The sequence below is a fragment of the Labrus bergylta genome, chromosome 5, assembly GCF_963930695.1.
Source record: "Labrus bergylta chromosome 5, fLabBer1.1, whole genome shotgun sequence".
Classification (NCBI taxonomy): Eukaryota; Metazoa; Chordata; class Actinopteri; order Labriformes; family Labridae; genus Labrus; species Labrus bergylta.
This window is the reverse complement of record NC_089199.1, coordinates 13,617,950-13,645,335: the sequence shown is the minus strand read 5'-3', so window position 1 is coordinate 13,645,335 and position 27,386 is coordinate 13,617,950. Positions and strand designations below refer to the sequence as shown.

At 38.2% G+C, this 27,386-nt stretch overlaps 5 protein-coding genes across 5 annotated transcripts; 2 read left to right on the top strand and 3 right to left on the bottom strand.

Annotated features, from left to right (window-relative positions):
• Positions 1 to 1,380: 1,380 nt before the first annotated feature.
• LOC109990270 (protein S100-B) lies at positions 1,381 to 2,629 on the top strand. Its single transcript, XM_020642326.3, has 3 exons — positions 1,381 to 1,531; positions 1,711 to 1,854; positions 2,301 to 2,629. The coding sequence occupies exons 1-3, from the start codon at positions 1,526 to 1,528 to the stop codon at positions 2,442 to 2,444; spliced, it is 294 nt and encodes a 97-aa protein (XP_020497982.1). The 5' UTR covers positions 1,381 to 1,525; the 3' UTR covers positions 2,445 to 2,629.
• LOC109990269 (peroxisomal succinyl-coenzyme A thioesterase) lies at positions 2,517 to 8,269 on the bottom strand. The gene is made up of 12 exons (XM_020642325.3): positions 8,151 to 8,269; positions 7,026 to 7,157; positions 5,746 to 5,955; positions 5,250 to 5,349; positions 4,908 to 5,098; positions 4,638 to 4,813; positions 4,408 to 4,524; positions 4,155 to 4,246; positions 3,910 to 4,003; positions 3,656 to 3,736; positions 3,364 to 3,499; positions 2,517 to 3,260 (listed from the first exon to the last, which is right to left on the bottom strand). Exons 2-12 carry the CDS (start codon positions 7,132 to 7,134, stop codon positions 3,163 to 3,165), a joined length of 1,404 nt encoding a protein of 467 aa, XP_020497981.2. The 5' UTR covers positions 7,135 to 7,157; positions 8,151 to 8,269; the 3' UTR covers positions 2,517 to 3,162.
• A 96-nt stretch (positions 8,270 to 8,365) lies between these two features.
• sys1 (SYS1 golgi trafficking protein) lies at positions 8,366 to 13,333 on the top strand. Its single transcript, XM_020642394.3, has 4 exons — positions 8,366 to 8,517; positions 9,655 to 9,916; positions 10,019 to 10,086; positions 10,819 to 13,333. The coding sequence occupies exons 2-4, from the start codon at positions 9,755 to 9,757 to the stop codon at positions 11,057 to 11,059; spliced, it is 471 nt and encodes a 156-aa protein (XP_020498050.1). The 5' UTR covers positions 8,366 to 8,517; positions 9,655 to 9,754; the 3' UTR covers positions 11,060 to 13,333.
• Positions 13,334 to 13,755: 422 nt separating this feature from the next.
• Positions 13,756 to 18,648, bottom strand: LOC109990306 (neuritin-like). The gene is made up of 3 exons (XM_020642395.3): positions 18,313 to 18,648; positions 17,347 to 17,503; positions 13,756 to 16,644 (listed from the first exon to the last, which is right to left on the bottom strand). The coding sequence occupies exons 1-3, from the start codon at positions 18,362 to 18,364 to the stop codon at positions 16,419 to 16,421; spliced, it is 435 nt and encodes a 144-aa protein (XP_020498051.1). The 5' UTR covers positions 18,365 to 18,648; the 3' UTR covers positions 13,756 to 16,418.
• Positions 18,649 to 19,755: 1,107 nt separating this feature from the next.
• Positions 19,756 to 27,356, bottom strand: LOC109990315 (translocon-associated protein subunit alpha). Its single transcript, XM_020642407.3, has 9 exons — positions 27,198 to 27,356; positions 26,030 to 26,151; positions 25,845 to 25,938; positions 25,586 to 25,713; positions 25,178 to 25,312; positions 22,229 to 22,305; positions 21,394 to 21,472; positions 20,748 to 20,841; positions 19,756 to 20,616 (listed from the first exon to the last, which is right to left on the bottom strand). The coding sequence occupies exons 1-9, from the start codon at positions 27,265 to 27,267 to the stop codon at positions 20,552 to 20,554; spliced, it is 864 nt and encodes a 287-aa protein (XP_020498063.2). The 5' UTR covers positions 27,268 to 27,356; the 3' UTR covers positions 19,756 to 20,551.
• Positions 27,357 to 27,386: the final 30 nt, after the last annotated feature.

Below are 27,386 nucleotides of genomic sequence, written 5' to 3'. Positions count from 1 at the left end.
AGAGACAGTGGATACCAAACACAGGCCTGCATTCTGGGAACTTAGTATTCTAGAGGGTTTATACAGCTGACCATTAAGAGCTTCGTCAGAGAGAAGACGGATTTAAATTATATATTCTACTCTAGATTTTATATGGAGTCAGTGCAGAGAAAATAATATAGGAGAAATGTAATCTCTTTTTCTAGTTACGTGCTGCAGCATGTTAGACCAACTGAAGAGTCTTACTTACTGGAGCAACCAGTTAAAGAGCCGCAGTAACAAATACATGAACTAGTTTTTCTACATCATTTTAGGGCGATGCAAAATGTTGGTAGGCATTTGACTATGGGTTAGGGTTAAACTTTGACCTATATATGGTAAAATCAACAGGAATTTTTGGGGGTTAAAAAGAGGGGAAATTACTCATTTCCATGGGTATTGGGGGTTTCCATGCGATTAACTCCCACTAAGGGGTGAGTCTGATTCAGATCAAATTTGTTGCATAGCTAGAAGCAACATTGAAGAAAAAAGGCGTCACCTTGTTTAGACCCAATTAGACCTGTAATGACATGTTTTGGAGAACATAACATTTACCTACAGTATGTGGTATAACTGGGTGTTCTGTCTACTCCACCTCACTGTCAGCTCAGAGCGGTTTAACCCGGATGTGTGCTTATGTGTGAGGGCCTATTTGGAAATGGTTCTAAAAAAACAGGTTGACAGTTTAGACGACGAAAAAAAACACTGTTTGGAAAGGTTTATTAGAGAAAAACTACGTGAAAATCAGGTTCTAGAGCTGTTTCTGGCAGAGTTTCTATAAAAGGCAGTGACTCATTGTCAGGAAACACATCTTCCCCAAACAACGACAAATGTAATAATTATAATTGTTTATTTCATTTACAGATCACAATGGGGGAAAAAGGCAGTCAGTCTTCTCTCCTGTCTTGTCTGTCTGCCTCTGTAGAGAACAAGTTTCATGGGATATTTCTGTTATGGGCCTTTATTGTAAGACTTACAATACATGTTTTAGTTAAGGTCTTCAAATAAGAGCTTTCCTCAATATTTACTTTAACTGATGTCTTCACACAAATGAAGTGCAAAAATCTGTGCAATCTGTGTATTTGTAGCACACGGTAATGAAATCTCTACAATTTCCTGCTACTTCTGGTCTTTTCATGCAACTTGTGTAACATGCAAACCCCAACACAAACGCACGCGCGCGCGCACACACACACACACACACACACGCACACACACGCACGCACGCACACACGCACACACGCACACACACACACACACACACACACACACACACACACACACGGTAATCACAGTCTAATGACACATTTTAAGAGCAAATGCATTTTGGTCAAGTCTCTGACCACTGACATCCATTAGTCGTCCATTAAGTAGCACATGAGAATCCTTCATGTGGTTCATCAATACAGTTTAGTGTCCTCAGTGAACAGGGCGAGGCAGTCATCACACTGCTGGGTGAGCCATCAGTCGCACTTAGGATCCTTACAAGACAGAGCAGTTTCTTCGGATGGAGGTAAGAAAGGGAAATGATGGAGGTTTATGTATACATTTCTAATCTATTTGTGGAAAATAATGTAATATGATGTACATGCATTAATTTACAGTGAATTGAATGTTAAATGTATCACACACTCATGTAGAAGACAAACATACGAGTGTGCATGTGAGACTGACTTAAACTCTCTGTTGCAGGCCTCAATGGGAAATATGTCAGAACTTGAGAGCGGCATGATCGCTATCATCCAAATTTTTCACAAATACTCGGGTCACAAGTGCAACCTGAAGAAAGCAGAACTGAAGGAGCTCATCAACAATGAGATGAATCATTTCATTATGGTAAGTTTTAGATATAAAAGCATAAGAACTGGCATGTTTACGGCAGAATTGTACAATTATTATACTGACTCAAGATTGTTACTCATGCCTACTTGAGGCATTAGTGCACCATAATACAAATGTGATTTGTGGTAAATTAGGTGTGAAACGGTGCATAACTCCATGGATTTTAAAGTTGGTAACTCCATCTATAAGCAAGTTGTCAGGTCAATACTGATCTCTGTTCATGTAACTCGTCTTACACATGCATGTGACCAATCTTACTCAGACTGAGCTTAAAGCGAATACAGAAAATGATTTGATGTATTGTGATTAAACACAGGTAAGGAAATGTTTTACATATAACTATCAATGTACATTCACAAACAAAGACACGTGTGCAGCTTACAAAAATGTCTAAAATACTCGACCAATTTGTATTTCCCTTCAATTGTCCTCCTCAACAGAAAATCCAAGAGAAAGAAACCCTTGACGAGCTCTTTGCCGATCTCGACCAGAACGGAGACCTGGAGATTGACTTCAAAGAGTTCATCACCCTCATTGCTATGGTGACCTCAGCGTGCCATGAACTCCATCCCAAAGCCACATAACTATTAGTTTGCATGTAGACACATTACATTATAAGAAAATGGAGGAATCACAGGAAGAAAATGTCCATCAAATAACTTTAGCAATGGATCTTTATTAGATTGTTGGTTCAGTAGACATGACATGTAAATGTGAAAAGAAACATATACTAGTAAAGATGATCCCAATAAAGTAACCATAGAGTGTTTTACAATGTTTCTGCATTAACTACAAGTACACAATGTCATTTAAACAAATGGAAACCGCAAGGACAGACACCCACAGAATACCTGCACCTCTGAATCAGCAGTTCAGCACAGTTAATTTAACACCTACGGACACGAGACAGATCTGATAGGTACAAGCAAGGGCAAATAATCATAGCACTTAAATCGTATTTAAAAGTTTTTTCTCAGATTACATCAATATTTTGATTGTCACAACTCAATATCTCTCTCTCTCCCTTTCTTTTCAATTTTACAGCTTATGTTTGGAAGGTATTTTGAGGTGTTATTAGAGTCTTAAAAGCTAGGAGACAAACAGGAAACAGGGGGAAGTGGTTAACCAGATCAAGAGTCTGTGTAAAAACCATTCAGCTGCCACAGTGCTACAGGGTAACAGAGAGCAAACAGCACCCCTATGTGAGACAAAAGAGTTAGTGTTTTTTTTTGCTGTTTTTTTCTGCATGTAAAGCTTGCTCATAGAAATGCAGAACTTCCAAGTAACATTTAGGGTGTTTTTCTATCTCAGATGTTTTTCCATAAAATCCAGAATCTTCTTCCAGGAATCTGCTTGTGCAGCAGCGTGTTGTGCATGGTGACCTCCCCACTGAACAAACACTGCAGAAGAAAGAAAACACATTTTCTATTGCTTTCCGTAATAGCACATATTTTGTCTTGCAACAAACAGCCTCACATTGAAAATGTTATGACAGGGGCTCACGTTTATTTGGCTTTACCCTCCACAGCGACATTCTTGTATTTGGTGCATAAGGAGGTTCAATCAGGTGACCAGCACCGGGGTATGACAGGTGGGTGAATAGATGGGATTTACCCACAGTGTCCAGGGTCTCCTTAATCTGATGAGGAATATAACAGAGTTATAAACCTTACTGGACAAGTCCTGGACCTTATAGTTTATAGTATAAACAGTAAGGTCCAGGACTACTTAATAAATGCTTTCTGCCTATGATAATTGGTTATGCTTTAAAATACAGCACAATAGGAAAATCTACCAGGTCCACGTTCTCTTTGCTTGAAAAGCTCAGGTCATCCATACCCTCTATGTACATCAAGGGACAGGCCACATCTTCTACCTGCAAAACAAAATTTCTCTCACTGACACCGAAATATGGATATGTATATAAATTTAATCTTTTTTAACATGTATATATGTGTGTGTGTGTGTGTGTGTGTGTGTGTGTGTTTGTGTGTACAGTCTTTGTGTTGTGGGGCCTTCAGTGGCGTAAGAGGCTGTCTTTCACATCACCTTAACTTTGCTCTCAGGGATCATGTTTTCGGGCGAGGAGAAGATTTTAAAACTGACATTGCCTTGATCATCACAAGTCCAATATTTCACTGAACTTAAAGGACAAGTCAACAAAGCAAAAACATTTTTTTTACAATAAAATCAATTGGTAGGATACATTATTAAGTTATTAAACAACATATTGCTAATCTTTAAGACAAGAAAATAGTAAAATATAATAATTATCATCTTTAATTACCACTTACCTGAGTACTCTTCCATCCATGCCATCTGAATCTGCTTCTTGGTGCCTGAAGCCATTTCCTACTGGGCCGTTGATACAAATCAAACAAGATGGCTGAAAAAGAAAACTTTAAGTGTTGAAAATGTACGTCTCTAATACAATTTTCTATTACTAGTCATGTTGCATATTTCATGTTACGTCTATTTAAATGCAGCAGTGATTTTAATCAATCTGTAGATTTGAAAATTGATGACAGAGAGGCTTTTCTGACATACTTTGACACCGGTCTGAGTAGCAAGTTGAAGAGTGAGATAGACTCCAAAGGAGGTGCCAATGATCCCAATCCTGTTGGCACAGACCTGATGGTGATCTTGAAGTAGTTGGAAAGCAGTCTATCAACACAAAAGTTTACATTTTTTTAGGTTCAAAATAATTAACTGATTTGTATGTGAACATTTTAAAGGTGAGAAGTACACAAATGCACTTAGCATGAGGTGAATAGTACCTTGAAATAAGAATCACCGACATTCATTTGGTTCTGAGGACCTGGCAAGTCTTTGTGCCCAAAGTAGGCGAGGGACAAGCTAGCATAGCCCCTGGATGCAAACAGGGCAGAGCGATACTCCACCAGTCCTCCGCCTATTCCCCAAAGGTCCAACATGGCGGGAAATGGTCCTCGCCCTGGAAATCAGTAAAATGGGTGCGGTTCAGTGGACACACCCTTCACACAACATCATTCAAATTTGTATGTGAATGTATTACATTTTTTACTCACCGGGCGGTAAAAACAATGTTCCTACTAGTCCATTCTGCCGAATCTCTATTCTCCTTACGCCCGGTGCCATATACCAGCGCTCAGTGGTTAATGCAGCCAGTTCTGTGCTCTGATCCTCACGGGGGGAAACGTGGCCCTCCATCAAGGATATACGCACCACGTACGGAGTCTCTACGCTTTTTTTCCTCAGCCTGTAGAAATAATAAACAGCACATTTTTACACAATCTAAATGAAATGTTCACCATTTAATGCACAATGTACAAGTGTTTGAGACAGCAGATAGTTTACTAACACACACTTTGTGGTCTTTGTCTCTCAGTTAGCTTGTTTTCATCACCTGCCTTAATCCTTCTCTTTCTCCGGGAGCTGGCTGCAGACCCCAGAACAGTCCCATTGGGTCACAGCCCAAATATGAACCCCCAACTGAATCATCCCTGGTCACTGTTCAGGAAACAAAGAGGGAAAAAGTTACCAACTGCTTTTGGTAAAATAAATCTAAACATGTCTGTGGCCCTGATCACACTCAGTATCAACATGCATTTTGGGTGATCATTACAAAGGGGTCAGTTTTACCCACATCTGCTTTTCATTGTCATTGAATTTAATACTTCTAAGCTATGCAGTTTTTAAATCTTTTTTTTTTTAAATTTCTTAAGTATGTGAACATGTAGTTCATACATTTTAGAACTGTCAGAGCTGTCTACTTGTGAATGGATCACCTAGCTCACATGTTGATACCAGTTGTAAACAGGACCCTTGTTCATGTAATCACACTATTGTGTTTTCTTCCAGTAAATTTGCAATAACACAAATAAAATATAACCGAGTGAGACTCACAGTGGAAGGTGCCATCTGCCTTTGTGTTAAAATGGGCAAATGACTCCCACAGGTCACCATCCTCAGAGTGCATTCGGGCACACAGGGTGACAGCACAGTGTGGGGGCAGGAAACTTCCTTTAATACTGATCTTTTCATCAATGAGGGCACGAACAGGCGACGCTGTCAATAGGGGGGCGAGTCCGTGGCTGCTTTTCCAACGAACTCCACCTATAAGTTTAAAAGTATATTTGTGCACATTAAAGTATAACAAAAGAAATTCAAATAACAGGTTCAAATAGGTTTCCAAAACATACCTTGACCAAGGCCATTACATTCCACAAATTATGAAAATGCATGCATTCACAGACAGTTATATACCTCATAACATACACGCCTATTGGGATCAAATTTGGATTCTTTTTATCGCTCAAGGAACATTTTAACCAAGTGGCCTTAACATCAAATCACTAACCCTCCAGTTTTGACCAATTGTTCTATTATCTGACCAAAAACAGTCCTTGTTTAAGATGATATATGTTTAATAATCAAAACACAATTAAAATAATTGAGAAGATATATTTGATTGTTTTAGGGATACTGTGCTATACATTGGTATCTAAAGTGCTTGTATAAATAAAGATGTAACTGTGACTGGCTTAAGAACTTTGACTTATTAACAACTAAGTGAATTCTAAAGACATCTCAAAACAGAGTTTTGAATGGTGCAGAAAACCAAACCTTATTGGTAGAGATGAGAGTCAATATGTAAGGGGAATATCTTTGTAGTAAATCATACTTTGAATCATTAATTTTATCTTAAGCCATGGTCTGTGCCTTGGTTTGGGACTTGAACCGGCAACCCTCCGGTTCCCAACTCAAGTCCCTACAGACTGAGCTACTGTCACCCGTAATCTTCCCATTGCATAGTGTCTTAATGACAACAGAAAGATCAACTGAATTAAAAGCTTTTTAAAAACTCTATCAAAAAAAAAAGTGGCACACTGCCTCTTGTTGTCCATAGAAACAATAGTGTTAAAAACTAAAGATATCTATTGACTAAATCTTTACCAAATTACAGGAGTGCATGAGTACAAGGGAGCAATCAAACAGTCTTCCATGATCATATAAGAAATGAAAAAACATAACAATCACACCTTGGAAAACGGTGGCTGTAGCCTGTGTGAGTATCATAAATTATATCTACCCAGAGTCAATAAGCAGATTACACTGCTCAACACAGGCAAAAACTCTCAATAACCCATTTAAGGAACCCAATAAAGAGCAAAGAATATTCTTACCCACAGCGCGGCGACAACATGCCAGGTTCTTGGATATTCTGACACATGGAACCATCCTTAATACTGCATTCTGTAGTACTGATATCACAACCGCATGTACTCTGAACATTGTGATGTTTTTCTGGACCCACCCTAAGAAATAGATATGTAAAGATCTAACACTTAAATACACAAAGAAATACTTTCTGTATCATAATTATGATTGTTGAGACAGCTATTTTGTCTCTTGTATTCCTATGTTTTTTTTATTTTTATCTTCAATGTAAAGCACTTACCTGTAATGAAATGTGCTTTATAAATCAACTTTCTATTCTATTCTATGAGTTATTCTAGTGAACAAAGGTGCCAAATATTAAACCTTATAACTGACCAAAGCATAAACTGCACTCTCTGCTGCCAGGCTTTGTCTAGTTAAGATTTGATGCTCTGTTAGACATTAACCCTAGACTTTGTCCAGCTTTAAGCCTACTTTCCAGGTAACTATTGAGTTTGATATTAAACACATTTAAGAAGCTGATTTAGTAGCTGTACAGTGCAAAGTACAGTTGATGTAAAGGTGCTAAGAGGGGGACTCAAATTAACAGATGACCACCACAATGAGCATCCGGCCATAATGTAACAGGAAAACTTTATTTATATGTGGGCTATTTTGAAAATATTATAGATGTATTTAAGAACGAACTAAATGATAGTCCTACGAGCTAATAAAATGTCTTCATATTTAAAGTCTCAGAAGAACATTTCTTGAGGTTTGCAAGTGGACCTTTATGATAAGCCTATTAAGCAGAACCCACACGGACCAAGCCTTTTTGAGGTTTTGATTTTTTTTGTCTAAGTTTAAGAGAGATATTATTTCTTATACATATTGCATCTGTATTCACAGTGAGAGTTATTTCCCTTCCTTTCACACACGATAATAGGCTATTACGATAGGACGTTTTCATTACAATTACTTTGCTAAAAGGTTATGTTTGACATATTGAACAAAGTACAGCTGTTGGAAACTACTGGCGCTCTTCACTGACAAACTTTATTTTCTTGTTTGTTCTTTAGCTCAAGGCTGACAGCGAGTCAGCTTAACTAGACTATGTTCTGTAAAGTAGACTAGTTGCAAAGTGTCCTTACCCCCTGGAGTCCTCGGCCACAGTAAAGATCCTGCTGAAGCGCTGCAACTTTAGTTTCGAAGCCAGAAACCTGGTTAAAGACAGAGGCGGGGTTTATGCTGTAAATACCCTAAACGTTTTACCTGTGTTTTACACGCTTGTACAGTAGGTGGCGGTATGCACCTTTCAGTCGTTTGCGAGCCGCCAAAATACTAAGAGACGAAGAAGACATTTTATTTCCGGGTGTTCCACCGCCACTTCCGTGTTGTTAATAAGGTTCAACTAGTCGATAATAAGGCCCAGTTCATGGCAGTTTTGAATACAGAAAGAAACCGAGTGGACAATCGTTTAGACGACAATCTGAAACATCTCTAAAGCAGTTTTTTCAGGTCGGTATTATCTGTCTCCACGTCTTGTTGACACTGCTCCTCTGTAGTAAACAGTGCTAGCAGCATGCTGTAACTTTCGGTCCTGCGGTGTTGTTGTGACTTTACCTGTAGATGTGAGACGGACTGCGGTGTTGTTGTGACTTTACCTGTAGATGTGAGACGGACTGCGGTGTTGTTGTGACTTTACCTGTAGATGTGAGACGGACTGCGGTGTTGTTGTGACTTTACCTGTAGATGTGAGACGGACTGCGGTGTTGTCTCACACGGTCAAATCTGAGTGTTAACATAGCTGTATATTGTGAATAAAGGCCATAGAGTGGTTTGAGTTGATGTTTGTTGAGTGTGGGTTGTAGACGGCTAATAACTCGTATTGGCTCGTAGATAAAATAATCACCGACAGGTTGATGTTTAAACCAACCTTCATGTGTTTTCTGTTCACTGTCAGGAACCTTCTCCTCTCTGTTATCATGTTACTGAGCTCTCTAGGTAATACAGATAACTTGTAGTTTACTGTGATAAATTACAGAGGGGTTAATATTTGTATTAAAACATTATTTTTCTTGGATTGAACAGTTACAGCTTTTTTCTTTTTTCTTTTTAAATTGTGTATCGTTGTTCATTTAACATCACTTCACATCCTTCTTTTTTTTTAAGGTATTGGAAAGGTGGTGCTCAGTGTCTTGAGATAACATTTGTTATGAATTGTTGCTATACAAATAAATAAAAAAAAGGTTAAATTAGCTGTGTGTTTCACAGTATCACAGGTTTCCAGATTCTTAGTCAATTGACAATGATTGTAAGCATCTGACTGGGGGAGAAGAAGCCCATAAATACTTTATATTCTAACTAAACTAATCACATGGTCTTTATACACAGCCTTTTTTAAAGCCTGTTGTGAGGTCAGGTCTGGAACTTTTCTGGGTTTTTCCAAAGACTACTTCCCCACGCAGCAGCAAAATTTGACCATTCATTTGAAATTGTTAAGACCAAGAGCGGTTTATAATGTACTTCACAGGAAGGTAGTTGCCTTCATTGTCAATGACGTAGTTGTTATTCGACTGATGATGAGCTTTACCAACACTAAAACTGAAAATAATAGGAAACACTTTTCATTAATTGTTACTTCTTGTGTCTCAGACTTTGTGATCAAGGTGGGTCACACTGGATGGACCAGCTGGTACTTGTCGGGGCCAGCTAATAACATCCCTTTGGCCTGTAGGTGTAACAATAGTCCACAATGGCCAGTAACTTCCGAAGCTACATCTGGGACCCGGTCCTTATTGTGTGTCAGATTGTGTTGATGCAGTGCATCTACTACAGTTTCCTGGGCCTGTGGTTGGCTGGAGTGGACAGTCTGGTGCAATCTAGTCGGTCACTGGCTCAGATCTTCAGTTATGAGGTAAGCTAAAGATCTCCTCGCCTCTGTAAACATGTAACCTATGTTTGTGGCACATTTTAACCCTCCTAAAATGGCATGTTTTTCATTTCTCTAATTTGACAGGTTCTTGGCTTTGCAACAATGCAGGGTAGGCTCTCAATGATGGCATTCATCTTGAACTCTCTCACCTGGTGAGTCTTTTGTTTCATATTTTCTCTGTATACCTAAAGAGATGAGAGCTCTTATTGGATTCTGATACTGAGGCTTTTGGTGTACACGACAAACAGAAGAACAATTCACATGATGGAAAACCTGACTCCTGTGTACAGATTCTACATTTCTATGTCAAATATGTAAAAAGAGTCTAGTCTACTGTTAAATGTGAGAACAGGTAGAAGTCAGAGCTCCAGGTATGTGGTAAGTGTTCTCATACCTTCTTGTAGGGGTCAGACAGAGCACGTCAGAAAAATTGTTTCAGTGATGATGGCAAACTGTACCGTAGTTCTAAGAGACATGACATGACAATGCCATAGTTGCTGCATGAAAAGCAAAGAACTGAACTATACGGATCAGCCCATTGTCAAAGATTCGATCTAGCTATGAGTAAGTGTCAGACTGATATGTGATAACCAGGATCGGGACGTTGCATCCCTAGCTCTAACCTCACTTGCTGAACGGCTGATTGTAAGCATTAGATGATGCAAACATTGAAGTACCTCATATTATCATTCACATCTAAAAAGTGTTATGACTTACATTAGAGTAAATAATATTAATAAGATATTTATTATATTTTAAGAACACAATTCCTCTAAATATGGTATGTTGCACTTATTTAACATTTCCCGCTTTGCATGGTCATCTTTGTATCCACTCAAATTTTAACTGACATGCATACCTTTTCTGTCTTAACTTTCTCACAGTGCACTTGGTCTGTGGTTCTTTGTCCGTCGAGGGAAACAATGCTTGGACTTCACTGTCACCGTGCACTTCTTCCACATGATCGGCTGCTGGATCTACAATGCTCACCTTCCAGCCGCCCTCTCCTGGTGGCTCATCAACGTAGCCTGCATGGCCTTAATGGCTGTCATTGGAGAGTACTTGTGTATGCGGAGCGAGCTCAGGGCCATTCCAGTCAATAGTGGACCCAAATCTAACCTATGAATATGAGTTGACATCACACTGAATTGAAAATCTGTGGACGGATGGAGGGTCCTGCCCAGAGGACAATTTTTTACTAGTTTCAGAAGAAGCGGAGCATGAATGTCGGTTGATGAAGACTTTGGATTGTGGTCGATCTCCACTTCAAGTGAAACACCGGACTGATCTATTTATTCAACGCTATCGTATTAATGTTAGATATAATTAACTCTGAAGCATATAAAAATATACGTTTTAATGCTTTGGAAAGTGGATGGCAGTTTAAAGCGGTCCTTGAACTTTTTTGTTTTAATTTTAGTTACATTAAAAAGCACCCCATTTCTTGATTTTAAGATGTATAATATGTTGACTTTTCAAGTTATGTGCACATTTCTACAAACAGTTAGTGACAAGACCAAATCTTCAACTCTCCTTTAAAGACACTGGAGAGTCACAGATTTCAGCAACTGACATTGTTTCCTTTATTTACAAGCTGGAGGGGTAGACAAACAAATATGACCATCATGTTATAGGATGCTTTGATTACATCTCTTTAACATTAAAAGGTAATCTCAGCAATGTAACCTTTCTCAGCTTTATCATTTTGTTTGAAAGCTGCATTTAAACTTAAATGTTTGTCAGTGTTCAGACAGTTCTAATTTAGGTTTCATTTCAAATCCGGCTTATTTGACCTCTTTAAACAGAATCTGTAGATTCTGTACATTCAGTCTCATAATGCTCATTGAGGGCTTCTTTGTCAAGGGTGTACAGCATTTTGCACAGCAAGCGTTGTTTTCTTCTGTCTCTTCATGTCATGATGTATTATTTAGACAAGGTGGCCCACTTGGGGGACCATTTGTCAGCCACCAGCTGTGTTCTGACAGCAGGCTGCGTCTTTGTTTCTGAAACACTGGCTGTTTGTGGAGATGTGATGTGAAAGATCTGAGATGGGCACCTCTGATGGTTTCAGGAACAGTTTCAGTTTTCTGGTGTAGGAATGGCTTTCTAAACCTTGTATAAATCGACTGCTTATTATTCTACAATCTTTTTATACTGTGTGGTGACTGGTAAATCAAACTGTTACAGCTTCAATAGTGTGGACTTTGCTGTGTCTTTAAAAACAACATCAGGCTTCTTCTTCTGTAATTGAAGTACATCATTATTTGTTATGTGTGTTGGGAATGAAAAGGTTACACAATGGTTGGACATTACTGGGAATACAAGGATTTGTTTCCTGAGAGTTTTATTTGAGTATCCACACCATTATTTCTTTTTAAAATATATATATCCTTTTTTTAAATCTTGATGGAAATTCAAGTTTTCACTCTGTTATTAGCACAAACAGGATCTACGGACATGCATTTAATGAATGCCTTTTATGGAGAGATATCAGAGTGAGGTGGCCGCTCAGGGACCCCGAGCAGTTGGCGGTTCAGTGCCTTGCTAAAGGGTAATTTTGGCAGTTCCAGTTCCAATTCCATACTTGATATATACCGCGACTTAAACCAGTGACCCTCCGGTTCCCAAACCAAGTCCCTGAAGTCTGAGCTACAGAACATCTTTCAAATGCACTACAGCATTATTACTTATTAACTTATCAACACACATTATATCTCATTCAATTAAGACCAAACTGTAAGAACAAAAAGTTTTTAGAGGAATTGTGTTCCAGGAAGTAATTTTCTTGGCGGGTGCAGTTACTTCCTAGTTTCTTAGCAACTTCATTTAATTTTATTCGCACTTCACTTTATTACCAGTCAAACCAGGTTTACTGTGTTAACAGTTAGCTGTATTGATGCTGGAGTTTTTTTTCTGTTATCTTTGTAGGGTGTCACTGGTGGTATATTTAATAAACAGGCAAGAGAGTTGCATTGATCCTCTCATCTAACTCTTTATAGGGAAACCAATAAGCATACTGTTTATCACTAATAACATCGAGCTTTTCCTTCATGTTATATTCAAAGTAATGACTATTGTGTTCAACTAATGTCTCCTCTCATTTGGTCATTTCTACCAATGACTGCTTTTGAAGTTTAGACCTGCGATGCCATCTAAGTATTCTTTAACGTTAACTTTGTTTTTTTTTAATTCATTTCAATTCAGAGAACTCTTGAGATGGACCTATTCATGTGAATAAATACTCTGACTTTGTATAATGTGGAAAACATCACAAACACAGTGTAAATATTTTGTCCCCCTTAAGATTTAAATGTGTCCGCACCATCAGAGGGGAATTATACTATATAATTCAGGTATTTTGTGACTATGTTCCTCAATAAAACACGAGAAATAATTATAGATTGGAAGGGAAACGTGTGTGATAAACTCAGTCTGGAAACTGTAGGTATAAAAATAATTGGCCATTATGCTTTAGACGTCAAAGATGGGTCCTCTAATGAGGGAAACATTACAGGAATGTCTTCGGATCTTTGAAACTTTTCCACCCTGGGCCCTGATCCCTCATTTTCTCCCACCACGGCCTCTGCTTATGTGTCCAGGTGGAGAGGAGCAGATGGGAGAGTACTAACGAGTAAAGAAAAAAGTGCTGGTTGCAATCCTCATTACCAACACTTTGCTTCAGGGGTGGCTAAAAAAAGGAAACTGTAGTAAATGAGAGAAACGGCATGATGTCTTACTGCATTGATTAAATGCTTTTCTATTTTAAAACTTTGTGATCCACAACCCTGTTAGCCATTAGTTTGTTCAAACACACACACACGTTATGTTTTAACATAGTGCTTTATTATTACAAACACATTACTCTGCTATATATTGCTTTATACAGTCGTGTAAATAGAGTGCTCTGCCGTCAGGAAACTGAAGAAAGACATGGGTACTGGACCTTTTTACATTCAGAGGTTCTCTCCATGTGTTAACTGTCTTTAGGATTCAATTCTTGTGCTGTAATAATACTTATGATAACACAATCATTTTCATGCTTTCTTAACAGCATAAAAAGGGATGAGTCCTCTCGTAAGAAGTGATCCAATATATTGCTCATGCTTTGAGGACATCGTTGTATTCTCACCACCAGACACACAATGGATGACTTAATGCAACCACTCCTGATACAGAAAAATAAATAGATACCACTGGAACAAACATGCTAATGGGGGTAAAGTAGGAGAGTGGGTGGGTAATAAATCTGCATATATTGAGGAGCTTGCCTAACTTCATGCACAGATCAATATCATTGTACACTTTGTCCAAGGAAAAAATCAACAGACTGATATTCTGAAGCCACTAACATGAGCATGCATTTGTGGTGAAATAGAGGAAAGGGAAATATTCAGGACCACAAACTTATCCACATTTTTAGAACACATTTTAGCATCAGTAATGAAAAAAAAAAAGGTACAAAAAGTGACAAAACAATGCTATTGCTCAATAGTTGATAATTTGCTCCTAGTTAAAGGTGAATATTGCAGAAAAGGTAAATGATTTTTATAAAGTGAATTTAACCTACACGAGAGTTTCATATGAAATAAAAGTCTATTACAAATAGTGATATCTCAAATGTTTTCTTGGCGTAATGTGAGGAAGAGTGAGAATTATTAAAACTGTAGCTCCCATTCAATTGTTTTCTCTCATTGAGATTCACAACATTTGCTCATTGCTGCTTTGGAAGCTTAACGTTTGTCAAATTTGAGTAAATTAGAGCAAAAGATTCCCCTAATGAATCAGAATGAACAGAATGAAACAGATGAGTGGAGCAGCACAGCTTGGAATCTATTTAGTTTGACATCATATTTATGCAGTCCATTAATGAATGGCTTTATATCTGACATTGCTCGATACAAAATCAGTTGTATGTATATGTTACAAAATAAGCTATTGTTTAGTGTTTTATGGCAGCTGTTATGTTTGCTGTTGCATATCATTTGACTTCACTAGAGAGATAAACTATAGATGTTTAAGTTTGAATAAATACTGTGTTAGAAGACCTATATGCAGGCATTAAAATATAATTATTCTGGAGATTTTTTCATACACTTTGAGCTGTATTTTTATCTCTGGATAAAAATCCACACTGAGTAGTCTGTCTGAATATGACATAGTGGGACATGACACTAAACATACACACTTTCAACACAAAGGTTTACAGGTCAAAGTTTGATTAAGAATGAAATTGAACCAATGCGTGGGGCTCTGTGGGAGAAGTGATCATGTGATGCAGAGTTAAATGTGAGTTTTTGGTGTCTTTATAGCAGCTGAGCAACATCAACCACAGCGGGCTGAAGTGTTGGGGTTAAAAAGGGGTCAAATGTGTACATGGGCTTTGATTGTCACTTACACAAATATTTACTAGACTCTGAAACAAATGTAAGGGGCATCTCACCTATAATTAAAATTGTATTTTTGTTTAGACACTGGATTCAGTGTGTTTAAGTCTTTCAGATAAATGTTGTTACTTCTGTCTCATCGTTTGGTCCTTACCATGATGAATAAGTTAACATATTTAAGCAGTTTTGTAATGACTGAGAGCTGAGATTTGCTTAGATCTATGCTGATGTTTTTTTCTTGTGCTGTCTTCTACTTGATAGCACGATGGCTTAGCCTAGCCTAGTTCAAATGCATTACTTTAAAGCTCCCTTAAGTGTAAAATTGACTATTTGTGTGTTGTTGTTTTTTTGGTTCTTTTTTTTAATTGGTGAAATATTGATTGGCTAGGTTGCAGCTTTGTGAGCTATGTGCAAGGCTAAACTAACTGACTGATTTTAGCATACACATTTTTGAATATTGGACAGATATCCTCAGCAAACTCCTAAAAAGTTGAACTCTACGGTCAACTATCATCACAAAACCATACACAATAAAGTGTGGGCACAAAAACATAAACACCTGCTGTATTAAAATATAAGAAGAATATGAATTACTCCACAAATACACAGCTCTTAAACGTCAGGTCTGAATCCTGCAGAACATGATAATGACAATAAATTCTCTTAGCATGGCTATTTCATTAGATTGCATTGAATTGTGCAGGTGTTGATGGTATTGTGCCCAATCCCTGTGACCTACTTTATACTGGTATCCCAGAGCCACAGGTGTCGAACTACTGTCTGATTGGACTCTGCTAAGAGATTGTCTCAAATCTTTGGAGTATTTGCAATATTTACTCATAAGTTATATTACGGAAATGTATTTTCCTTTACTATACACTGTCAATTTCTCGACATGTGGGAGGATCAAGCTGAGGGATATGAGAAGATTTCAAACATTATTCATCACAGCAAATATTGATTGGCTGAACCACAAACCTCCATGGCTCTCTGTCAAAATAATCCTTATTAAAACATTTGTTCTATTTAAATCCTTGGCTTTAAGTTTGATATCTGAAGGACTGAACCCAGGGGATATCCCTCCTCACCTCAGCCCTCATCTATACAGAGGACCCAGTCATGATCAGCATGCCTATAAGGGACAGGATGAGGGTACTGAGGGGTGAACTTATACTGGGAGAGGAGCTGGGGCTGCACAAGTCGAATAGACTCCCCTGGAAGCGCATCTTCCTCGAGTCCTGCCTCAGAGTCTCCCAGATAGAGCTGACTTCTTGCTCACAGTCGGACAGCGCTGTGAGGGCACATGTGTGGAAAGCTTCCCAGTGGCTGTGGCAAACAAAAGATCATCCGATTATTGATTTGTCTGCCCTACACTCTAAAGTTGAACCAGATGTGCACTGGTTGTTAGCTGCCAACATTGTATCACTCAGATGGCTTTAAGTAAGTCAAACTGAACTTTAATTACCATGGCAACGGTATCAGATAGTAAAACAATATCACAGATTATACTGTAACAAGTCAATTTGTCTAACAGAAGGCTGTGTGTAAATCTTAGTCTTAAATATACAGAGCTGGGGTTGTGGGGTGCGTGCAGTAACAATGACAAAAAAGTCCCTGGAATTTCATTACTGCTGCAGCAAAGTCATAAATTATTTAGCACAATGGCTCAGTGTCTCAGCACCATTCATTTCTCTGTTCTTCCTCAGAGATTATGGCATCTGCTCTTTTTTCTCTCCAGTATTTTGTCAGGAGATGCATATTTCATGCTGTATCTGTCTAAATTATTGTTTACATTCAATTATTTGCACAATTCTGCTGATCAGTAGTTTTTTACTATTATTCCAGCCCATCACAACCCGTTTGTCTCTAAGCTCTGTTCTTATCTGCTCAGGTTAAAATCAGCAGGGTGCCGGGTAAAGAAAAACATACAGATTCTCCAGATGATGGCTAATGTGTAAAAATGGTTACTGCTCACACACACACACACACACACACACACACACATTCAAAATTAGGTTCTTTTTTCACCTGCAGACTGCTGCCACTCCGCTCTCACTGGTTACGTTCTCCTGCGAGTTGTCCATACTGTCTCCCAGCTCCAACACACAGTCAGAGAAGTCTTTATAAATGTTCTCACACTTAACATCTGTCAGAGGGTCTCCTGACACTGTCAGCGAGAGGAATACTGCAAATAGAAAAAGGGTATGAAGTCTTTACAATAAGAACTGATGTTTGGCCCTCTGAATTGCATTACATTGTCCCAAACAAAAGAACAAGCATTTAAATGTTTGTTTTGTTATATTTGACCAATTCCAGTAATAGCTCAAAGCAGTGTTCATGCAACTTTTCACACACACAAGACTGCAATTATTTTTTTATTAGTTGTGTTCTTTCATTAAATCAAGAACATTAACGAGGGAATTTTTTAACATTTCTGGTAACCTGTGAAGTTCAATCTGAACTTGACTTCAGATAAACATCATGGGAGAAGGGCAGTGAAGCAGATGTTTCCCAGGGGAATAGCCCTGACTGCTGACGCCAGTACAATCCTTCCACATGGGGTGCAATGCTCTGGTCAGAGCTAATTGCAATGTTAATGCCAAAAATACTTAAATGACAGGCCTAACATAATATAAGAGGACTATAAAAAAAAAGTGGTATTCAATAAACATGTAGCTTAAAAGCTTGTGTGTTTTTTCTTTTTGTGTATTTTGCACACACAATAGCTTGCACACTATCACCTAAGTATAGACACCCTGTATGTGTCGTGCATGGGTGTACTTCAAGCAGTTGGCCACGGTACAGCACTCCCATAACCACCATGCAACGCCGATAGAGATAAATAAAGATGACAATCCAAGCAGTGACATTTCAGATGCAGAGATAAAGAGATTTCGGATTTTAAAAAAAGCTGCAAGGCAGTTTTCTCCACCAAAGCAGCCAAAGTGGCTCGTAGCCTAAATAAAACCCACGGAGGTGCTCGTGTTGTCTTACCCAAGGCAAAAGCAAGAATCCCTCCGATCTTCGTCGACATGAAAAAGCCCATATCATCCCATTTCAAGCCAAGCGGAGGGCGCGGGATGCTGCCGAGGCGCGCAGGAATCGGAAGAAAATCGGCGCTGAGTCACACGGAGCTGATTAGCTGCCCATTATTCATGTGTGTCGATGTGTATCAGTGATTAAGCGCAGATAAACACTTGGTGGGTGTGTGTATGGAGTCTTTTCCTGCTCCGGCCGACTGCTGACGTTACCTGCCCCCCGGCGCGCGCTGAGCTCATCTTCCCCCTTCAGCACCGGACAGCTCTCACCTCCCCAAAGAGGAACCGCAGCGCAACCAGCCTGCAACACCTAAACAACACGAAAAGCCTCATATAGTGACTTTATCGTATTTTATTGATTTAAATCTCAAATATGTTACGCATATAGATGCATCCCTTGTTTGTACAGCACAGAAGAGGTTACACATGGATTATAACAATGCTTTGTTGTCTATTTGAAATCTCATTTAGTCCCGTTTACATTATAGGGCTCAGACTAGTCGTGGGGTACATTTTACAATCTGTTTAACGGTTGCTTTATTTATTAACATAAAGTATATCTATGATAAAGTTAGAAATTAAGCTCATTTTTTACAGTAAGAGCCAAAGTGACAATGTTAAAATATATTGATGCCTAAATCCCTGCCATGTAAGAACAAAAAATAAATGGTAATGGGGAAATTAAGAATTGAAGATAAAAGGTTCAATGTATGAAAAGACAAAAGGATAAGCTGAGGTAATATATAAAGTCCTTTTGCATTAAGCTTTGAAAAATAATAATACAGGAGGGTCAATTAATAAAGTCAAATTAAACTTATCAAACTGATTGGAGGTTTAGAAAAACATGTTTACTGTTATTTTCAACCCCATCACAGCTGTAATAATGTGAACTTATTTCTAATAACTTAGATTTAAGTATCCTAATTTGTATACATTTTTCACATATTGCAGGTTGGGCACTAGCCTATAATTAACCCTGTATTTTTAATAAATTAAATGTATCAATTGAACATTTTCTATTTTTTTGTGTAACTTTAAACCAAAAGCCAAGCTCTGTTCAGATGTGTTTCTAAAAAAATGATTTAAAATCTTTAAAGTGAGAATTTTAATCCACTCCTTGTCTTAAATATACAATAAATTTGGTGTCTTTGGGTTGCATTACTAGTTCGATTAAATCAGACATCTGATGACATCACCATGGGAACTGTGTTGGTGAGCAGCCGGGTAACCGTGGACAGGCCAGGTTAATAAACGGGTATAATTATTAGTTTTGGCAGTAGTTAAAAATATTAATGCACAAAGTTCTTAGAATGTCAAAGACAACAACATTATGTTTGATCCCATAATAATAAAAGTGTAATAACTTAAGAATAGAGAGCAAACAAAAGGAAGCAATACACTTTGTTCACTCTTTTATTGCATTTTAAAAGTGTTTTTTCTCAAACAATACTATGCAACCAGAAATATTGCATCAATGACACTTAGTGACTGAAATTCTCCCCTGAGACTCTCACAACAGTCAGGTGATAAAGCAGGTGTACTGACCTGTAGAAAACCTCCTAAGAATACTGTTTGAATGTTCATTGTATTTGCAGCTGCCATTGCCCCGTTAACAAACAACATTTAAATACAAAACTCAGACCATATATGACCAGATGTTGAAACAGGAGCGTCACCAGTTGGAAAGATTTTTTTTATCAATTGCGTCTATTTGTTCTTGACATCAAGTCTTTTCAGGGCATCGCAAAAAAAGAGTTTAAACAAGGAACGTGATAGAGGGGAGGGGTATTTATCAAAATTTAAGATATGAAATGTAAATCATCAGAAGTTATAAAATCCTCAACACTGGGGAGAAGTGTTTACCCTATTATATCCCTTTAAATTTCCATTAAAAGAACGTTTGAGTTTTAGGCTTATCGTTTTTCACATAGACACACTGATAGAAATGTTCCCTTATGAAGAACTATAGTTTAGTCCTGTTAGTGTCTGATGCTCTGATCAGAGCAGCAGAGTTCAGGATGCTCTCTGGTCGTCGTACCAGCAGAGCAGCAGACAGAACAAACGTCTCTGCTCGGAACAGAAATTGCATTCCAGAAATGTTGTTCCTTTGTGGAAGGCAATTAGGTTAGTGTGGCGAGGAAATGAGCGTTGAAAGCCTGATGGACAGTATGATGATGGATGGAAATGAGCAGTTTTTATTGATCTGCTCCGGCAGCCCTGTTGGTTCGTTTCCGTGGAGATGCTTTAGGGGAAGCCTTGTCTGTGAGAGAGCACATAAAGATCAGATGGGTTTTTGCTTAATAATCATGAAAAGACATATTAAAATGAACAAAGACTACCTTTTAAACAACAGTTTAGTTTAGTCTGATCAACTATAAAAAATGAACATACTCATGACATTGAGAGTCTCCTGAGGAATCCAGCTGATGTCAACATCGCTTATCCCACCAGTTCCCTTCTCTATTTTCACTGAGAGTCTCTTTTTCTGAAAAAGAAAGAAAGACAACAAGACGTTATGACCTATTTTTAAACCCTTTGCTTGCTTAGTTTTAAATGTAATGACGTAAGGTTTTGGCAGAATGATGTATTGACAGGGTTGATGCCACATCCCTTTGAAAAGGGAACTTTATTCAGTAACGGCTGTTGTGTTTACTGGTAAAAACAGGCAATGTTAAGAAATTCCCTCAAAGTGTTCCTGGGATGTCAAGTTCACAGAATGGGACGAAAATGATATCCAGAAAATAGCTTTTACTAGACATTCTGATTTCCCAGTGAATCTGACCTTTGAGGTGAAATATGTCATCACTTAATTATTTTGCCCTTATATTGAAATGTCTAATCTTTTGTGGTACTGTCTCAAAGCAAGTGTGTGAGTTAAGGCCAAAACCATTTCTTTCTTTTTTTTTAGATGTCACAGTGACATTCAACCACCACATTCTATCAGACCATCGTTGGGCCTAAGTCGACATTTGTACCATATTCGAAGATATTTCCTCAATGGGACAGATATAGACAAGCTGATAGAGGACATACATACCGTCCGTGTCTCCAGGACCTGGTACATCCCAAACAGCATCAGGACCACCAGTCCAACCAAGAAGATGTACATGAACATCCTGCAGGAAAACAAAATCAATTCATCAACTGAGCTGAAATCACTAAAAGAGTCCCAAATACCGCTGTGGCTTAACATACCAAACTCTATAAGTGACCTAGGACTTCTGGATGACTGAAGACAATTAAAAAATTAAATTTTAAGATGACTCAAGTTATACTAAATACAGTACATTCAGACCATTTGATGCTATCTGTGCTCTATGCTGTTGCACTCAAATAACTAAAATATTGGCAGCAACCGAGATGTTTGATTTAATACAAAATAACTGATCCATAAAGCGACCCTCAATTATCTGCAGCTTTAACATGATCTTATCTCATGATAAAAGATTTCTCGATGGAAAACATTTTCTCATTCTTGTTCAATTTGTTGGTGACAGAATCTGCATCTTGCACCAGCCACACAATTCTGACGAGTGATTTCTTTGTGCCAATTTCACACCTTTTTTTTACAGGTTCCTACATGTGCTGAAAGCAACAGGGAGAGCTGCAATTGTGAAGCAGGCTTGTTGTACCCTCAAGGGACAAGGCAAGTGAGCAGTAGGAGGGCTAAATTATTCAGTCAAAACATAAAAGTGAAACTCAAAAACTGGTTTAATACACAACCAAAATGCCTACTGTGCCACACTAAAGCTTACAGTTTTCCTTGATTTTATTTGAGTTGCATAAAAAGTGTTGGCTTGAAACGTTGAAGTATTGTGCATAATAGGACAGAACAACAAAAGGAAATTGGAGTGAATAGAAGCGAGTCTTACGTTTCTCCGTCCAGTCCCTCTTCGCGCTCAATGATGGTGACAGTCTGGTTGTAAATCGCAGTCTGGAACACGGCACCCTGAAGAAAGACACAAAACACAATGAAGAAAATGTGCTCAGTTTAATGTTAATGGAAATGATAACAGTCAGAAAAAGAGCTTGGTGCCACCAATAGAGCCATTACACAAGAATGAACGAGGAAAGCTGACTGACGCAAGATATATGTATGCCATCAGTTTCATTTGTAAAAATGAGCAGGCCAAAGAGGTCCGAGTCCAGTCAAGAAACTGTAGGGAAAAATCCCACTGGTTTCTGGAAGGAAGTTAGAGTTCTTATCAACTGTAAAACGTTTCTACAATGAACTGTAAAAGGTGTTTCTGGAACAGAAAATATTGAGTAATGACCACAGCATTATAGTTTATTATTTAAGTATCAAAAGTTGGGCATATAAAGCAGGGAATGTGGAGAGTGATGCTTCAATTTGGTTACATTTACATGAAGTGATTTAAGATATAAAGAAGCTGTCAAATTCAAAGCAAGTGGCTTATACCATATTACTGCTGAACACCTTAAATATACAGTTCAGATGTTAGCTCCTCTTCTTTCAATTTGTTTTACCTCTGTCATGATTCATGAGCTATTACCTGACTCAATGTTGTCTGTTAAATGCAGTCATCAAAGACAAGGCTGGTAAATCTGAAGCGTAGATAACTAAAGGCCCATAGCTTTAGCCAGCATACTAACAAAAGTCTTAGAAGGACTCTGCTTTAACGATTAAATAAATAAATGAACTCTTCAGACAACCTGTTTGGGTTTAAAGCTAATCAAGGCACAGACTTGTGCTTATACACCCTAAAGGAAATTGTAAACAGGTAAAGAGGTCAGAACTTGTCAGTTCCTATATGTTTTATTATATTATTATTTTATGAATATGCACATTTCCCATTAATGAACATAAATATGTAAATATGTAAAATGTAAATATTCCAGATTGTAGCCATTGGCTAATTTCCATCTGTAGTCCCTTGGCAGGTTGGTGGTACACACATATACATATTTATGTGTAACCATAATGACAAGCAAAAATCAAACAACAAATATTGCCTAGACAACAACATTAACTGTACATTAGTTTACAGGGACTCATTCATACAGCCATAATAAAATGGCTTTTTTTTTTAGAACAAACCTAGATAAAGTGACCTTCAGAGTATTGCACATGATTATAGGGGAGTGATGTAAATTGCAAATTTGCCCTTGAGCCAGTAACTTTAAAGTGCTAGTGTAAATGCACATAGCATTATTGCATATAATTTGCATATACAGACATGTATATGTACATACATAACTGTATGTATGTGCACTAAATTAGAAATAGATTATGTCCTGTGTTTATATTTCTTGTGCTTTTTTATGATTACTTGGATTTATGGGTCTGAAATACAGTTTAAAGTAAAGTGTAAGATGGCTAGACATGGTCACAGGTCTGGTTTGTGATGACCCTTGACAGTGGCAAAGCTGAAGCATTTTCTGACTGAGAGTGGTAAGCTGTTCTATAATGTGCTCCTTGGAACAACAAGACATTTTTGATCAAACGTGGATTGTCTGAGGAGAACCTCACAGTCACCTCTAACAGTGGGTCTAGTTGAAGAGTCACTGATAGCTTTCTGTTTGATGTAATCATTTAGTGGAAGTGGAGCCAGCCCATGTAGGACTGGCAGTTTTTAAATTCGGGAAGTTGTCCAAGCTTAATAGCCTGTACTTAAGGATTTGACAATGGTGATACGAGAAGGGTTTTTTGTCTAATATTCAGATGCATCCAAAGCTTTTAATCATAAGAAGCTGTTTGTTAGAATGACTGAAAGAGGAGTGCCCAACACACTTTGAGAATCTTGGCTTACTAGTTCACCCACCAGACAATGCAGGTTAAATCAGACCATGGTGTGTCAGCCCTGTTTGGTGTAACTAATGGTGTTAGACTATGGGGAATTGTGCCCCCTGTTCTTTTTAATTTGTATACTGATGATCTGTCCAAGCAGGTGAAAGCCTGTAATACTGTTAGCAGGATTGGTAACAGTCAAGTGAACCATCTAATGTATGCAGATGACCTGGCTGTTTTCAGTCCAAGAAGGGCTGTGCTCCAGCAGCTGCTGACTGTATGATCTGTTCATTGTGCGCACCATGATATAATATATAACGTCAGTAAGAGTGCTGTATGATATGTCGCATTAAAGAGGAACAGACACTGAACTTTCCTGCTGTTAAACTGGTGAACCATGATTTTGACTGTCAAGATAAATTCAAATATCTTGGTAATTTCATCACTGAAAAAAATGACTGATGATGATGATGTATAAATGAAATGCTGCAAGATGTTTGAAAAAGCAAACATCCTTGATTGCAGCCTTAGTTTGTGGCCGGATGTTTTAAAGATGTCTCTATTTACAGCGTATTGTAAACCTCTGTATACGGCACACTTACAGGATGGACAAACTATAAGAAAGCAAGAATGTAGAGACTTCAAGTAGCCTATAATGATGCTTTGAATATAATATTACTAAAGCTAGATGGTGCAGTGCAAGTGAGATGTGTGTGACTGCGCGAGTCAATACTCTCCATGCTACTTTGAATATTAGTTATTTGTATATTAGTTATAAATAAGGAACTTTTATTGTGCTTTTGTAAATGTGTATGTATTGTGGTGTCTTTAATCTGGACCTTGAGTCTGTAATGGATGCAGCTGGTATATGAAGAGATAGAAAAACAGAATTGCTTCACCAGGTATTCATCTTCAGAATCTGAGGTGGCAGTGACAAACCTTCCTGTTTTACATCTTCTCAGTTAGCAGCTAACATTGTCCCTGTCCTTTTTCTAATAACCCCATTCTGACTAAACCTCAAACACTAGTCACCACCACAAACAACCGTTTTATAATGACATCTTTTCTTTACCTCTGTGTCAAGATAGTTGAGGAGGATGACGAGACCGAATGGACGACCTGCCATTGGCTGGGCTGGGATGAAGGAGTACTCGAAGGAGGCCTGAGACTCTGGCTTGACTACAGTGTTCAGAGGCAAAGCTGTGAACTATACAAAACAAACAACATGCATCATTAAAGTACATCAGCTTGTTTACTGTGACAACAAAAAGAATGGGAAAAAAGTGAATAGGAAAATATAGAAGTATAAACAAAGGAAATCTTCAAAGTTTAGCACGAGTAACAAATAAGGCCTTCAAAGTTGATAGTTTCTATGGACACAGTTTCGACTGTAGAATGTAAGGGAGAATTGTTTTAGCCGAAGAAATAAAACAACTTTTTGATCAAAAAACATTTCTAAGCAGTATCAGATCAAGCTTACATTCTGAATGTAGAACTGGAAGTCTTGGGGGTAGCGGAAGGAGGCCTCCAGCGACTGAACGGAGAAGTCCTGACTTCCCTTGTTGGTGAAACCCACCAGGAACCTCACAATTTCATTGGCAGGAAACTCTAAATGTATTAAAAGAACAAATAAATGACAAAATAATGTGATTAAGTATAAGCCATGAGATCTAATGAAAAGACATAACGACAAATATTGCTGAGCGACAATGCTGTGAATCTCTCTGAAAGAAACAGACCTTCTCCTGTCATGAACATGATGGTTGTGTCAGCATCAGGGTGGGACATTATCTGTTTATCTGCTCCTTCCTCAGTGTCATCTTCTTCTCCCTCCTGACAAGGAGCACAAGATAACATTGTTACTTGATCATCTGCATATGAATCTATGGTTTTATAAGCTGCTGTGCGATTCAAACATACATACCGTGGGTTGCATCTGATCTTCCTCAACAAGCACCTCTTCTTCATCATCTTCCTCCTCATCCACTGCAGCATCTGTGTCCTCGGCAACGTCCTCGGCAGAGTCCGAGTCTGCTGAGACCTGGCCTGTGTGGGACAAGAGACACAGAGGTGTATACCACATATTGTTGTACATTTCAGTGTTAAAAGGATGATGGAATATAATATGGCTGATGTTGTATTGAAAAAAAAGATTATACCATACAGTACTTTGGTTTGGACATTATATTACTGATTTAGTTTAATAAAAAACTATCATTTAGAAACATTGGATCTTTTTTAATGAGCGAAATATCCGATGGATGCTTATCCACAATACTTAAGGGTACACAAACAATAAGTTATCAAAGTGTTGAGAAGAAATGAAACACTTATTTTGTTAGAAGTATTAATACTACACACCTATTGGGCACAATATTGTTTAGCAAACTCTTAAAGCAAAGATCCATAAGGTAACAATGTCTTTGAGTTATGTGTAAGATAATTATTTGGTAGAAGCAATAATGCAGTTTGAAATGAATGGTTAGGCCATTTTTCACATATGATGACACTTTCTTTTATTGCCAGGTATTTCCACTGTGTGCAGACTAACCGACCACTTTGTTTCCAGGACAAAATTAAAAAGAGCAAAACAACATCAGTCCATGTTTAAAATAAGTGTCCTGTTTGCGGTAAATATAACACAAATATAGCCTAACTAAGACAAACAAACACAAGGTAACATCTTATCTATGGTGACGTGTCCCAGTAGCTGTTACCTGTTGCTACATCACAGTGATTTAACTTTCTTTAAGATGATGTTTAAAGCTCATAAAGTGACACTTTACTTCATTTTAATGATCAAAATTCATATTTTTTAGTAACGAGCGAAGCTGACGGTGGACGGTTTCATTCATTTTACGAGAGAAAGAGAAAATAGATACAAACTAGCCTACTTTCAAAACCATGAGTCAAATCATTCTTTGAACTTCCATATGTTGAAGTTATCAAAGTGTTGTTACAGACTAACATCTGCTGGAGGAGCTCTGAGACTGTGCCACGTCAATAAGTTCGTCTGTGTGTAAAAACTGTTTTATCAGCCCAAGTGAGACGAGGAGAAAAACGTCCTCCAACAAAGAAAGAAATGCACTCACCGATGGATACTAATCCACAGGGGAAAGCCAGGAGGAAAAGCAGCAACAATTTTGGTCCGAAATTGAACATTTTGTCAGAGTTAACACTGGAGTTAGTAACACATCAGCGTTCAGGAGAAAAGAGGGCAGAAGCGGAGCAAGGGGCGGGAGAAGAGGGACAAGGACCGCCCCGTAGTAGGTAGCCTATGT